The sequence below is a fragment of the Bos javanicus genome, chromosome 8 (assembly GCF_032452875.1).
Source record: "Bos javanicus breed banteng chromosome 8, ARS-OSU_banteng_1.0, whole genome shotgun sequence".
Taxonomy (NCBI): Eukaryota; Metazoa; Chordata; class Mammalia; order Artiodactyla; family Bovidae; genus Bos; species Bos javanicus.
The window spans coordinates 69,797,179-69,812,912 of record NC_083875.1 but is presented as its reverse complement, the minus strand read 5'-3'; the positions used below and the strand labels follow the sequence as shown (position 1 = coordinate 69,812,912).

Here is a 15,734-nt window from a genome sequence, read left to right as displayed (position 1 = left end):
ATTTAGAATGAGACTAGCTCTGTATGACAAAAGCCATCCAAATAATTTTTATAGGGTTTACTTCTCTTGTAGACCCCTGGTGTGATAAGCTGTTTTGGAGCAATTCAACCTTTATAGTAGACTGAATCCAAGTCAAGAGGGTGTGTAGCCACTACTTTTATTGCAAAGTTTATGATCAGGCTGCTTCTACCTATAAGCTGATAGAAAAATCCAGAAGGACTTTACTGCCACCTATGCTAAAACCTTGGCTTCAAAGAGTGTGTACCTATCAGAAAGACCTGTTGGGGATTTCTAGATCTCAGAGATAGCCAGGAATAAATCTTTGGGAGACTATTTCAGAGGAGCTTGGTGGGCTACAGTCCATGAGGTCACAAAAGACTATGACACAACTAAACGACTTAACAACAACAGACGATTAGTTTGTCGGCTGGCTCACTTTTAAGGTCTGGAATTAGTCCTGGATTGTACGTGGGCATTGCCTTTGGTTCTGAGGAGAATGGAAAATACTTAAGTATTTGTGTGCGCTAAATTGCTTCAGTTACTCTTTGCAACCCTATGGACTGCAGTCTGCCAGGCTTCTCTGTTCATGGGATTCTCCAGGCAAGAATACTGGAGTGGGCTGCCATGTCCTCCTCCAGGGGATCTTCCCAACCCAGGGATCAAACCTGCATCTCCTCCATCAGTAGGCGGGTTCTTTACCACTAGTACCACCTGGCAAGCCCATACTTAGGTTTACATAAAGCTAAATTAAGGTAGAAATGGAAGAGGCCCCGATTTCTCAGACTGTGTAACACCATGGTCCCTGTTTCACCCAGAAGCCAGCTTAGAAAAGGATATCCAATGGAGAGGTCATTGAGAAGCTGTAGTGTCTTGGAGGTGATTGGTTCACAACGGCCCCAGTACTTCAGGTTGGTGATGCTGGAGGACAAAAAGAAAAGAAAAAGCAGGAGACACTTTTGATATGTCTGGTGTTCTGGAGAGTTGGGAGAAGAAGAAAATCATCCATCACGAGTCACCACACACCTGCATCACCAATTCACAGACATCACAACCACAAAAAATGGGTATAAAATCTCCGTACTTACATTTGGTTGACTAGAAAAATTATCCTTCAGATAATCTTCACTACTTGGTTCCAAAGCTACACTGGCCCATACCCAGGCCCTTGGAATTCTGGGGCACTCCAGGGCTGATTTCTGCAGCAAGGGCAAGAGATTTCTGCGGCAGTGATAACATGCAGACGTATGCAATTCTGCAACTGCACCATCCACTGTCAGCTGCAGAATTCTAGTAGCCCTTGCTTCTGGATTCTTGGCTGGCAGAGTCCTTTAGACCCCCTTTGTTTTTTTCATCTTAAGTGATTAACCAGCTCACAGATATGAGTGTTTAGGTCCAGGATGGTTGGAAGGAGGCAAAATGGCGCACTGCACACAGCCCTGGGTGATATATTTATTTGGCTACTACTGTGTGCATTGATAAATTGAGCTCTTAAAAAAGGGCGAAATGTAAACAAAGCGGCATAACTTAAAAAAAAAAAATAAAAGAACCAAAAAGGGCCAATCAGGAGCTCCAACTTTGAAGATAATTCATATAACAGCACTTGATTTTTGCGATTCAAGACTCTGAAAGGGTGTGATGGTTCCTGAGAGGAGTAAGCCCGTTTCAATTAGAGTGGGGCTCCCCTCCTGGGGGCACACCTAGTAGCAATCAGATTCAGAAAACGAAAGCCGGATCGGGGCCTCTGGGTAGGAGGGTGACCTGGTGAGAGGCTGGGGAGGAAGGTCTATTTTGCTAATGTCACAACAGGTTCACCCCAACAGGTTCCCCGTGATTCCAGAGGCTGCCGATGAGATTCCATATGGACAAAATGAAATCCTTGCCTGTTCAAGCCTGGAATGCTCTGGGGCCGGGCCGTATCTCTAAGCACAGCTTGTCACACACTCAAATGCACAAGTTTCTGACGCAAACGATCAATGCTGGAATACCAAGGCACTGGCAGCACAATGCCAAGACCACATTTTACAGTTGCAACAGGACTGCAAGGGGCTCTTGCTGAGGGCGAGCCAGAACACTTACATTTTTCCTATGAAGACACTGAGGACCATGGTCTCGTCATTCAGGCCCAGAACCTCTGAGAGTCGGCGGTACAGCTGGTGGTGTGTTTGGGGAAGAGAAAGTAAACAGAAAATACAGATAAGAAAAACCATATCCCAATACTGTTTCTGTCTTCATGCAGGAGGTTAAAACCATAAGAAGAATATGAACAACAATCCTGGGGAAGTCTTTACTGACGGAATGAGCTAGTTTCTGAGTACTACTAAATACTGGGTACATGTTATTTTCAATCCTAAAATGATAAAAGACTGTCAAAACCTTCTGCTGTTTTGAACATCCAATTCATGTACATAGGGACTAAGAATGCCAATTTAGGGGAGACCAATGGATGTTGTGACTGGTCATTTATTAAGCACATGAAGACTGAATGCGAAGCAGAGAGGAGAATCTAGCTGATTTCTACTCTTTCATGAGTCTTTGAGGAGTCTTTCTGAAATTCTGCAGACCAAGAGGAACTATTTGGATTATTCTGATAATGGAGACTATATCTAAACTGTTAACAGCCATTTCTTTTACTCAGAAACTCCACAAGCAGAAGTGAGCACTAAATGGAGCCAACTCAGAGTCTGTTACCTTAGAGGATTTCTGCACCTGGTCCCCAATGTAGATCTTACGAAATTGTTCAAAAAAGCTCAGCATGGCCAATTCTAGTTTCTCGTTACCCGCCTGAGCCAAGCGAGAGTCTGTTAGGTTCATCAGCTGGAGCACCCTGGAGGAGGAAAAGCAATGATTCTCTCAACAGCAGGATATCCTGGTCACCACAGAAAACCAATCTCTCTGAAACAGGCACACGCCCCCTCCCCTCACCCATCATCCTATTGGAAAGGCCTTCTCTGCAGGCTCTAAGCTCCACTAGGGAACAAAATTCTCCCCTTCTGCGCCTCAGGAACCACAGCCAAGGAATATGAATGACTAGATATTTAAAACTTCCAGTCCCCTGAGATTCTATAGATGGAGGCAGAACTCGTAACTGCTTAAAAACAGTGGGGAAAAATACTAATACTAGGGTAATGGTCATCCCTGAAACTTCCGTGAGAACTCAAGTACAGCAGTTTTATTTTCTTAGCCCCAGTTCCACAGCTATAAAATGAGGGTGACAGGACTAAGCCAGTGGCTCTCAATCTTTTTTCTCACGGAGCCATAAAAGGAAAGGAGACACGTGAAGGACGATGCCCACAGGCAGGGAACACTTCCAGGGACCAAGAGCTGATATGCTACCTGTGACTTCATCCCTTTCACCTGCACCCATTCCCCCAAAAGAAAGCATATTGGAATGCAAGTGAGTGGATGCTGGGTGAGTAAGAATGATGTTATTACAAGTGAGTCATCTGACATTTTGATAATGTGAAAATAGGTAACAAACTATTCAACATTTTGTGACATCATGAGTGCACTGGACTCAGTCACTGTTCTGGAACACTCAAGTTGAGAACCAGTATACAAGAAATTGTCTAAACTCAATTTATATTATGACACACACACAGTATTACACAAGGCTACAGAATCAGAAAGGTATTGGATTTCATCCTTATTAATCTTTGTTCAATTAGGGCAGATGAGCATCTGATAAATAAGGTGGGGGTAGAAAGAGGCAAATAGGGATTTTCAGCATAAGAATAAAAATTATGGACTGAAATGTCTAGGGACCAATATGTCTAAGGAGAGCATCTGAAACTTTAGAACCCTTCAGGGTAGCAGTTCCTTGCAAGGTCACAAACCACATTCATAAAAATTGTTGTTATTTAGTTGCTCAGTCGTGTCTGACTCTTTATCAACCCCATGGACTATAGCCCGCCAGGATCCCCTGTCCATGGGATTTCCCAAGCAAGAATACTGGAATGGCTTGCCACTTCCTCCTGCAGGGGATCCTCTCCACCCAAGTCTCCTGCTTGGGAGGTGGATTCTCTACAGTCAGTCACCTGGAAAGCCCTTCATAAAAATACTAAAACATTATTTGCCCTTTCACTTGCATTCTCACAGGAGGGTGCAGTGGGGTTTTTCCAGAGGCTATAAGCCGTGTGATATCACTACAGTCTGAATGCAGAAGAAGAGAGAAGAATCCAGCTGACTTTTACTGTGCCAGACATTAAAACAAAGCTACTCTTCTCATTCATTTCTTCTGAAAAATATAGTTAAATATTGATAGATATAGCTCACATGAACAAGTTCTTTGAGGACCTCTATACTTTTTAAGATGGTAAAGAGTCCTAAAGAAAAAGGTCTGAGAATCTCTGCTGCAGAGGTTTAAAAAGATTTTAAAAAATCCTGTCTTTTTATTTCAATGGTAAGTAGACTTTCAGAAATCACTAAATGCTCATTTACAGGTTTTTAGTAAGATGAGAATCACACAGACACAAAATAACTTGAAATCCTGTACATGGAAAAGGGTATGTCAAAACATCTGAAAGGCTGCAGAAATTCTGTAATTCACCTTTAGGGATATTTGAAGACCCAAAGTTTCCTATTAGACTATTAGGCAAGGCAAAAGCAGTCCACATTTTCATTAACTCTCAGATATTGCACTTAACAGAACTAAAAGCTACTCTCCACTCTGTATCCTACTTATACTCTTAATTCTATATCCACAATTTATTTTCTAGCTGAGTTACTGCAGATGGTTTTTTAGTAAAGATTGTAGGCATGGCTGTTGCTGTTTTTATAAAAACTTTAGAATCTGGACCTGTAACAGTTTTTCATTTTCACCGGCAATCAGCTTCATAAAATTATACTTTGTAAATGGGAAGAAAAGCACTAACAGAAGCATATCAAATTCCCATGGTCTCAGGACCCAAAAGGGGGTGGGAGGGTCAGAGCAGTGAAACGGGATGCCTCCGTGCGAGCACTTACCGACAGACAAGCTCGCCGTCCATAGCATCCTGCTCATCAGTGCTGGCAAAAGAGACCCGGCCACCAATCACTGCACCGATGATGTAAACCAGCCACGTCAGCCTTCCTGCAACAGGAAGAAGGCCCATTAGTGTCACCTTCTGTCATCACTGCAAGAAGAAATTCCTCACTGTGAGGTTCATTTCTTACTCTGAACTCCCTTAATCTTAAGAAAGCGAAAAGGCCCTGAAGTCAGACTGTTCCTTCAGAGAACAGCTACTCCTCTGCTTTAGTAAGGGTGATACCAAGGGCGAAACTCAGTATAACCAAGGCTCCCCTATCATCAGTATAACCAAGGCTCCCCTATCAGACAGGGTCGTTAGTTTTAGAATGCAGTAGTTCCTTAAACACATCCATTACAGATATGACTTCAGTTGCTCTTCCCTAGTTCCCGATGGCATTTATTATCAAATATTCTTGTTTATATGAAGCTAACTGAGGATGGAAAGTTTTCTGAAGCGGGGAGGTGAAAGGGAGGTGACAGTGAGTGAAAGGGTACTGACGGCAGTCGGGTGTCCACTTACCTTCCTGCACTGCGATGTCCATGGGGCTGGCGCTGGCACTCTGGAGCAGCTCCTGGTAGGACTGGGCAGACTGGTCAAACAACTGCACGAGCAGTGCACACGTCTTCTCGTATTCACAGCGCCCGATGGTAGACAGCTGGTCCAACTGCTGCTGGACCAGACCCGTATCCTCCAGGGGATCTTCCAGTCCATCTCTACTCCCAACAGAAGGAAGGAGCCCTCTTAAAGTGTGTTGCTGACTTCCCTGTCACAGCAGCTCTCCTCCTCCATTCTGCCACCACGTGCCGTCGTAGAGGCCCAACACAACTTTTTACCAAGGAAGGTAAGAACGGGCTGAAGGCAGGGGTCTCACCCAAGCATCAGTCTCCTGAAGTATCTTTCAATCCCTAGCCCTGTAACATTTGTCTGCAGTGATTTTCCCAGTCCTATGCTTCTCAACCCTGAAAGCTCCCAGCTCTCAGCCTCTCGTTTGGTCCTGACTATATAAGACTACAAGTGGCCTATCCCTGCTGTGAGGCCACTTGTTCTGTGATCAGATGGGTTTTGGAATTCAGAAATCTTCAGATTTTAGGGAGGTACTGTATGCTTCTGCATGTGACATGAACCCTCCATGGGCTGTGACATGAACCCTCCATGGGCTGTGGCATGTCATATACAATATTCCTGCATCAAAATATATAAATATTATGAATAGTCACACTAAATAAAAGTTTTAAAAACACTACTATGTGTGTGTGCTAAGTTGCTTCAGTTGTGTCTGACTCTTGTGCAACCCCATGGACTGTAGGCTGCCAGGCTCCTCTGTCTATGGGATTTTCCCAGCAAGAATACTAGAGTGGGTTGCTATACTCTCTTCCAGGGAATCTTCCTAACCCAGGGATTGAACTGCAGATTCTTTACCACTGGCACCACCTGAGATTAAGTGGTCTCATATCAGCACAAGTCAAGTTTTGCCATCAAATGAGTTTTGTGTCAAACTTATGAGAAAATTAAACATTCACAGTTTCAGAACTGCAGACAAGGCACTGTGGATCTATACCATGTCCTGTCGTATCCACTGGTTTCCTAGACTTAAAAATCTGATCATATCATAAGCTGTCTACTGTTACGACAAGGTTATATGACAATCCAGCAGCATCACTGCCACTACAACGGGCGGCTCAGAGCTGTGTGTTAACCATGGTCTATACACTAGGCCAGGACACAGTAATTTAATCTCCATTATAATGTGGCCCAAGAGCACACAGCTGTTAGTTGAGTAACTGGGCCCAGAGCCCATACATGTCCCCACTCCCCAACATGGCCTGCCTGAAACCTGCTGAGTCCTTAGGAATAAAAACTATGCCACTAACAGAACAATGCTTTCCAGTAGGCTTCACCAATACCCAGATTCTGAAATGATTCAAGTCATACACAACTGAGACTATAATTATTATGACAAATTTACTTGATTTGAGCAAATTATGCATGCAACTTAAAAATGAAAAAACAACCAGACCGTCAGAGTTCAGGTAAATTCTCCTGAGAAACAGCCAGTGAAAAAATATATAAGAAAGGTCTCTACACCAAGAATAACTGTATTTTATATAGGTCATTTCTGAAAGGGTCTGACATTTCTTTACTATAGAGTTCTGGTCCAGTTGGCAGTCAAGAAGACAGAACCCATGTGTCAGGTTAATGCAATCAGTGGCCAGCTGCCTGGGATTCTTGTATCTTCTAGTAAGCTCTGGACAGCATGCTTTATTTATCCACTTATTTCTTGAGAAGTTCACATTAAGCACCTATATGTTACACGTTATAAATGTTGTCACCTACAGCTTAGAAATGCTTCTCTCATGTTTAATGAAAATCAGTGGATATGCTTCATATTCCAAGATGCTGCTATGGTGGGTGAAGAAGGGACATACGTGAACAGGATGTTAAAGAGAAAAAGACTCTTCTTTCAGACATTATGCTCTCATCAGCTGTTGTACTGACAGGAAAAAATACCCATTCTGGTGTTAGCTCCAGTAAGATTCATATCAAGGATGCGTCTACCAACTGGGTGTCGGGTCCCTCACAAGTCTGACACCGAGCCATGTGTAGGGAGAAAGGGAGGCTGTCCATTTCCTTACCTGAGTATGATGTGCACAGATTCCAGACGGGATGTGATGTAGGCTTTGGTGACCTCAGGAGTATATGTCTCCAGCATGTGGGGCTCGGTGGCTTTCACATATGGCACGGAGGCTGCCAGCCGCTGCCAAAGGCTCAGGAGATAGTGCACGCTATTTGGGGCAAATTCCCAATGCTAAAGAAAACCAAGAGAGTAGGCCTCTGTTACCACCATATCGCCTAGAGATCCAATCTTAAATTTAGTATCTCTTAAGATGCTCTGATGTGACCTCCTAGACGTCCCAGAAGCATCAAACCACAGATGCTCTAAAAGGAAGGAAGAGGAGAAAGAATCGTGGGTGGATGGACACAGCAAAGTCTATTAAAGGGATCCGTAGAATCAGATGTTAGCTCTCATTTGTGTACACAGTACATTAGTCTCAAGCCACTTGACATAAAGAATAAAGGATTAAAAAAAAAAAAAAAGGATAAACTTTGATGGGCTTTGTCCTATGTACTGGAACCAGTCTAATGTGTTTACTGGTATTTCAGAGACTAATCGTCCAGTGAGAAGAGCTGTCCTGAGCTGGTTGAGTAAGTGGCTCTCAGACATCAGTATGTAAGATAGTCTCGTAGGAAGCTTGTTAGAAATAGAGGTGCCAAGGTTCCCCCCCTAGACCGAGTGAACCAGAAATGATGGGAATAGGACCCAAGCACCTGCATTTCTCATCAAGCTCTCTGGATGATTCTGATACAAGCCATCACTTTAGAGAATCCCTGCCTACACACGGCTAAGAAAGAGAGGGTGCTGAGTCTCCTTTCACTCTTCTGCCTGTTTTTTTTTAGGGGGACTATGAAAGAATTCTCCCAGCCTTGAATCTAAGTATTATTCTTGCAATTCCCTCATGTTCTCCTAACCACACTCTTTGTAATGCCATAAGGTTAAATAAAACCAACAAGCAAGGGAAGAGGTTCTAATGTTTAGGAAGAAAGAGACAAGCAATCCACGACAAACCTGTAGGCTGGTCACCGTGAAGTTAGCTATCAATCGGATGACTTCGGGGTAGTTTTCCACCTTCACTAATTCTCCCAGTTGATAGTTACTCTTCAAGCGGGCCAGTAGTCTGCAAAACTCATGGTAATTGTTTGGGTCTGACAAACTCTGGTGACAGTACAGGGAGGAAAAGAAAATGTAAAACATGACTCACTAACTTGCTTCCCAAAGGACATGTGGGATGGCATGGGGGATGGGGAGGCGGTGGGAAATGTGCTTTAACTTCTGAGATGCTGGCCATCATTCTGAACGACACATTTGTATGATTAAAAAACAATTTTTAAAAAAGTCACTTTTAAAGGGGACTATTGCATCTATTATCTCATCTGTTCACAATAATCATGTTGGAAGATGGGGTTATTGGCCTCAGTTGGCAGAGTCTGAAACAGAAGCCTAGAAGGACCATACTACTTGCCAGGGCTGTAATGTTGATTAATGGCAGAAAGGGGCACAATCTCAGATTTAACAGGCTTGTTTGCTTCCCACTGATCGAATGAAAAGTAATGAAATTTTCATTTTCACAGCTAATTTATCATTAAGCACAACTAGAATGGCAAAGTTACACAAATATTTCATGTATTTTATTATCCCACATTCATGACAACAAACTCACTGTATTAGTACATTTATGTATCTTGTTATCTACTTGTATCAGACACTTTTGTTTGCACACTACACCAGTATATTTGCTTCCTTACACATGTTCTCCTACATTAGAGAAGGCAGGCGGGTGTGGGGGGGTGGGGGGGTGGTTCTTCTGCTTGTCAGTACATCTCTGGCCTGTGGTAGGTGACTCCATACAATTTGCTGACAGAAAAAATGACTTTTTAAAAAGGAAAGAATTGAGTAATGTTTTTTTTTTCTTTTTCTTTTCTTTTTTTTGGCCACGCCACATGGCATGAGGGATCTTAGTTCCCCGACCCCAGATCGAACTTACGCCCTCCGCAGTGAAGGCATGCAGTCTTAACCACTGGACTGCCACGGGAGTCCCAGAACTGAGTATATTTAAAAGTGAATGGGTCTTATTTATGATATTTCCTAGTGTGGGGAAGTGATACTTAAAAAAAGGAGGTGTTAGCTGAATCTTTCGGACTGAAAAAGATAAGAAGGACAACTGAGTTATGGAATGAATAATATTTGAATGAGAAATCTCCCTTCCTAGCTGAAAGTAGCTCTGTTCACTTAGGCAAATAATTTACATTCAAAATCATGGAAACAAAAACAAAAAACACACAAAATGACTAGTTCTCTCCTTATTTTCCATCAAAGTGACCCTTTCAATAATTTCAACATTCCTGAATCTAGGGACAAGCTCCTTTTCTGGGTAAATGTTAAAAATCTATGTACAGACATTCACTTAAATCTTCTGAAGGATAACAGATTGAACTGTTTTCTAGGGTTTTTGCTATGTGTGACCTCTAGATTGAGCTTTTTGCATGATAACAGAGAGGTATATACTAATCATACATGCTTATACACACATACACATAAAATAAAAGTAAATTCTCAAAAGTCATACCTGTGGGTTTTCCAGTATTCGTTTAACACCATCAACAAGGTGAGAGAGAAACTTGGCCCTCTCTGCATTGTTGAATAGGGATCTTCTAACTGAGGCAATCTGTACTAAGCAGGATAACACCTAGAGCAGGGCACAACCAAAACACAAATGAGCAGAAAAGATGGTATAGCTCTTTTCATTACTCTTTCCCTTGCTATAAATATTCTTCTCTGTTTTGTCACCCTCTGCTATCATTATAATGATATAAAAAAAAAGATCAAGGAAGGTGTAGTTGAGGATATCTGAAACAGCTTTATTTAAAGAAAAATAAAGGGCATTAGACTCACAGTGAGCATAACAACTGGTTAAATCCACAGTTTGGAACTTCATACAGGTATTATTTTTCAACCACCCCTATGGCTTCTTTGTGTTTAAGATACATATTTAAACTTGAAAATACCAAGAAACTGACAGTAAACAATGCTTTAGACATAGTTTTTTTTTTTTTCTTCTGTTTTATTAAGGCCTTTTGGCTATCAGGTTTTGCTATGTAGTGCTATCATGAAATAACCAAGTCAGAGCTATGCTCAGAAGAAAACAGGTTTTACAATGAAAACATTTTCCTCTTTCCCCATTGCACTAGAAATTTACATTTTGTTAGCCCCTCTTGATCTATTTTCTGCCCTTCTTCTCCCTACTTTCTACTCCGGGAGGTGGACCTCTGTTGACTAACAGCAGGAGTAAATGTAATGATACAAGCAACACAAATTCATGTTTCTGCTAAAGTGAAAGTCCGCATTAATTTGGAAAAGTGACATAGTGACCCGGAAAGCAGTCTACGCAGAAACACTGTGCAACAAAACACCCACTGACATTCCTTTACTTTCTTTGTAAGTTTTGTACAACAACATTTTACACCAACAATCTGAAGTATCAGACCACTGACTTTTTAGGACCCAAATGAATTTTGGGATTTGAGGTTAATTATTGCTTTAAAGGAGAAATGCAGCATTCCCAAGAGCTTTCAAATTTTATTAAGGACAAGTATGCAAATCTGCCTTTCTAATACAGCTTCCATTGATCACTTATATAACATAGGCCTGAGGGATTTTCAGAAATCTCAGTCTTGACAATCTTCTACTAGACCATATAAGATGAATTCCCTATATTCTAGCCTGTGGCAATTCGAGGTACAGTACAAAGTCAGACACAAAGGGGACCAAAAGAACTTGACACCTGTAGCACTTTGTCATTAGACAGGAACAGTTTAAAAGGAATCAAGGCTTTATAGTGAGAACCTTTAACTGACAAGCTTTATCTCAACAGGCTAGATAACTAACCCTAGTATTCCTAGGAAGAAACTTTACTTCTATGATTTTGTACAACACAATGAACATAAGGCTCATTCGCCACTACTACATTCCAGAAACAGACACTGTAGTCCTGACTCACCAGAGGTGAAAATGAAGGAGGGATGGAATGATAGAGGTCAAAAAACAGCTGCAGAGTTGAAGAATCTAAGAACGCTGAAAGAGAAAAGAGCACATTACTGAATTGTCTGCACACTGGGGCCGGTGCACTCTGGCGCTCTATAGTCATCGGGGAGTGTTATCTTCCTGCTTTCTTATCTTACAGAATGTTTATTTCCTTTGAAAGTGACAAACTAATGGGGGCTTTTTGTTTTCCTTTCTTTTTTTTACAAAAGCATTAGTTTTTAGTTCCTCTAAGAAATGGATTCATTTTTTCTGATTCTCAAACAATGTAAGACAAGCAGGATTCTTCATAGAAAGAACTTTTATCTTTTAGGAACACAGGACCAAGCACATGCACAGGTTCTTTGTTTTTAAAGCTAGAAACTCTCTCAAATGAGCAAGAAAGCAGAAGTCTCTAGGTGAGAAATGTAAGGTCAAACTCACATCCATCAGAAACCGGGTAACCAAGAGTTTGCCCCAGCTGGGGGATCCTCCCAAGTGCAGCTCCCTAACTTTATAAAGACCCACACCAGTCTCCCAAGTTTTCTCTGACAGCAAGCAGGGGATCTGCCAGGGGATCCTGAGCCCACTCTGCTGACTCCAGGTAGAGGGGAGCAGCAGCCTGGTGCGAGGGTGTGGCCATGTTACCTGATCTCCAGCTGGTGGGGATCTGTACCGTGCACAGGTCATCTGAGGACTCGTCAGTGGAAGTGCCGATGAAATCAAAGTTTAGGCAGTTATGAGTGAGCTTGAGCAGTTGCATCAGCAAGCCATGCTGACTTTCATCATTCAAGTTCAGATTCTTTCCAGAAGCCTGTAAAAATGACCACATAATGAGCCCCAAACAGTCATTCCTTTCTTCCAAGCTTGCTACCAGACTTACAAGGAGGCTGCTGAGCCAGAAAAGGAGGTGGCTCAGCACAGTCGAGTGGTGGTTCTCTGCCACGGGATGCAGCACTTCTAGTACCTTTAAAGTCCTTCCATCACCATGAAACTCCTGGCTCCTTATTTACTATTAACACATGTTTCATGTTCATAAAAACATGAAGCCAGTATTTAAGAAACTTCCTCTTTGACATTTACTCTTTACAGGCTGCAGACATCGTGGCCGCAGATAATTCTGAAGCAATATGGGATGAATGGTTACTTCATTTGCATGTTAGATCCTTTTTATTTATTCATCAGCAGTGTACCTGCCTACAGCTCAGTAATGCCCCAGAGCTATGGTGACTATGAGATTCAAGTTTCTACCAGTTGTGACCTCAGGGACTAGCTGGTTCGTTTCTGACAGCATCAGTATCAGAAGAGGATTCAATCCTGTTTTCTCACAAGCTTTTTCCCCCTCTAGAGGGTACAACAGTTTTTACAAGGCAGCTTGCCCAAATTGAGGACTTTTGGGGAATTCTGAAATAAAACTAGGTAGCCGAAGGAAAAGATGGATGGACATCATTTACTGGGACAAAAGAAAAATCCAACCTTGCTTCTCATATTACAATTGAGACACACTGGAAAATGAGAACAAGAACAATAAAACAAAAACCCCAAATGAACACAAAATCAGAGGGTAATTTCATTTGACTTTCTATATGGACAAAACATCCAAACACAGCTATAAATGTGTACAATTTACAGGTTAACATTTCTTCCTTAGTTCAAGACTATCAATATATGAATTGAAATACCAACTTTCTATTTTAAAACAGTTAATTTCCTTCGGTGATACTGTCTGCCCCTTCAGGTTATGAAATCTAAATGGATGTTAAAAATTCAAAATCTGCTTTTCCTTACAGATGCTGCTTGTTTATTTGCTGCCTGTAACTCAGCAGGGGACAGGGGAGCCAGCCTAGTTTTAATGTGCTAACAATGCAGTCTGAGCCTGTGTTCAGAGCACTGAGAATCAAACACCATAAAAGGAAGATGCTTTAACTCCATATAGGAAGGTCTTATGTGGATATTAAAAAGACCAAACAACAAAAACCTCAAGCTTCATGGCAAACTAGTTTCTTTAAAATAGGAGAATGGGATAAGTGTTCATTTTCGGCTCCTTACCTAGGGGAACAGATGAGAAATCAGGAAATAATTCTTTCTCTCAGACTGGAAGGTCATCAACATCTCGGACATATATATTATGTGAGAGATGATAATTAAATAGATACATAAACTCTCACGGGTCAGTGAAGAGCTGACATCTAACAAGTCTCCAGTTACTCTGATTCTTTCAAAAGGAACCAGGAAGTAGGTACCAACACACAATCTCACCTGTTTTAGTAAATTGCACGAAAGTGTGAAGATATCGAATAACGATGAATCTCGGAAAGAAGAGGCTATTTTTCTGTGCTTGGTTAAAGGATGCGTGGTGTCTGCCTGTGCAGAAAAACAAACCAACACAAGTTTTAAAATTAATGGCAAAGAAAAAATTTTTCTTGTAGACTTCAAATAAAGTAGAAAGATTTTTCAATAAGATCAACAAAAATAACAAAATACATTTTAAACATTTAAGTTACTATTAAACTCTAGTGAGAGAATGAGGATGACGATAAGCGGCAACAGCTCCGCAGGACATCATGTCTCTACCATTTACAGAGGGAAGATAGGAAGAAAGTACAGTGACTCCACTGCAAGGTTTCCCTTTCCTCTGCACTTAAGGAGGTAATATTTAACAAACTGTTGCAAGACTTTGTTATTAATTATTATCATGCTCTTTTGAGGCTGAGTCTCAAAAACAGACGGTCGTAAGGCTTGGATTTTGCTAAATAATCCAGTCAGAGCTGAAGTTACTACAGCCATGATCTTAAGATAAATGGCAATAGCCTGTATAATACTCCCTTTCTTTTCTCACCTATTTCAACATGCAGTCTATTCCACAGAAGTGAGGACTTCAATCAAGGGGCTGTACTGGTCTCTCACTCCTCTGTCCTTGTCTTTTCAGTCATATTTTAAAGGTTTTTGCGGTCAGGGATTAAATCTCTTACTTCTTTCGTATGTCCTCTATAGCTGACACACAGTACGTACTCAATAAGAGTGTTAAAGGAATTTCAAGGTTGCCAACAATATTTAGTCCAACCACTTACTGTAAGCTTAAGTCACTTCTATATACTGATCAACTCATGCAGGAGGGAGCTCATCTTCCTTTTGGCACATTATGGAACCTCCACTCCCCAATTTTATTTCTAAGTTCAAATTGGAATGATAACAGAAATATGCTTTCTAATTTAAATCTAAAGCAAAAAAAAAAAAAAAAGCCAATAGAAAATTCAGTTGCACAGAGTTAAAAATATTATGATTTTAGCCTCAGTGTCACTGTGTTACAAATGTCTTAGATAAAAAGGTATCACTAGATTATATACTAGATGCCGTATACAATCTGTTACACAGATCATAATCCAGAGAATAATTACATCTTAAGTACATCACACATATTTCTATTGCTTTCTTAAGAAAGATAAATACAAAATTTTGAAAAGATTCTAAAATACCAACACTGATGGATTTTGTGGAGCCAAGCTTCCAAAGGAAGAGCATTAACCCCACAATCTGTACGTAATTAATGCATGCTCTCTTATTACAAGGGTGTGTGTTTGTGTGTGTGTTCAATCGTGTCCGACTCTTTGCGACCCCATGGACTGTAGCCTGCCAGACTCCTCTGTCCATGGAGTTTTCCAGGCAAGAATACTGTAGTGGGTTGCCATTTCCTATTCCAGTTACTACAAGGACAGGAGTGGTTAAATAATAAGCAAATTAAGAGCATAGGCTCTGCAATAAGCCTATGCGGGTCTGAATTCATACACTGTTTGTCGCCTGGTAACTGTGATATCATAGGCAAATTAGTTAATCTTTATGTGCCTTGGTTTCCTTATCCAGAAAACAGCATAACCAGAGTCTCTATCTCACGGGACTACTGTGAGAATAAAATTAATATAAGTGCTTAGAACAGTGCCTGCCACACAGAAATCACTCAAAAGTATAAATTATTATTTTAATAATTACCAATCGTAGTGTGGATTGCATGTGACAGAGAATACAATATGGACTCCAGATTTTAATAGGCTCTCAGCTATTGAGTGTATTTAAAATACCAACTCACAGTTAAATTT

At 41.2% G+C, this 15,734-nt stretch overlaps 1 protein-coding gene across 2 annotated transcripts in view; it reads right to left on the bottom strand.

The window, feature by feature from the left end:
- XPO7 (exportin 7) overlaps positions 1-15,734 on the bottom strand; it is a 91,197-nt gene that overhangs the window by 14,793 nt on the left and 60,670 nt on the right. For both annotated transcript variants that reach the window (XM_061426920.1, XM_061426921.1), the window contains exons 6-16: positions 13,900-14,004; positions 12,289-12,454; positions 11,621-11,694; positions 10,190-10,309; positions 8,632-8,778; positions 7,640-7,812; positions 5,526-5,719; positions 4,963-5,068; positions 2,689-2,824; positions 2,077-2,150; positions 838-918 (exon numbers count right to left, since the gene is read on the bottom strand). In XM_061426920.1, coding sequence (XP_061282904.1) covers positions 838-918; positions 2,077-2,150; positions 2,689-2,824; positions 4,963-5,068; positions 5,526-5,719; positions 7,640-7,812; positions 8,632-8,778; positions 10,190-10,309; positions 11,621-11,694; positions 12,289-12,454; positions 13,900-14,004 — 1,376 coding nt within the window. The remainder of the gene's footprint in view (positions 1-837; positions 919-2,076; positions 2,151-2,688; positions 2,825-4,962; positions 5,069-5,525; positions 5,720-7,639; positions 7,813-8,631; positions 8,779-10,189; positions 10,310-11,620; positions 11,695-12,288; positions 12,455-13,899; positions 14,005-15,734) is intronic.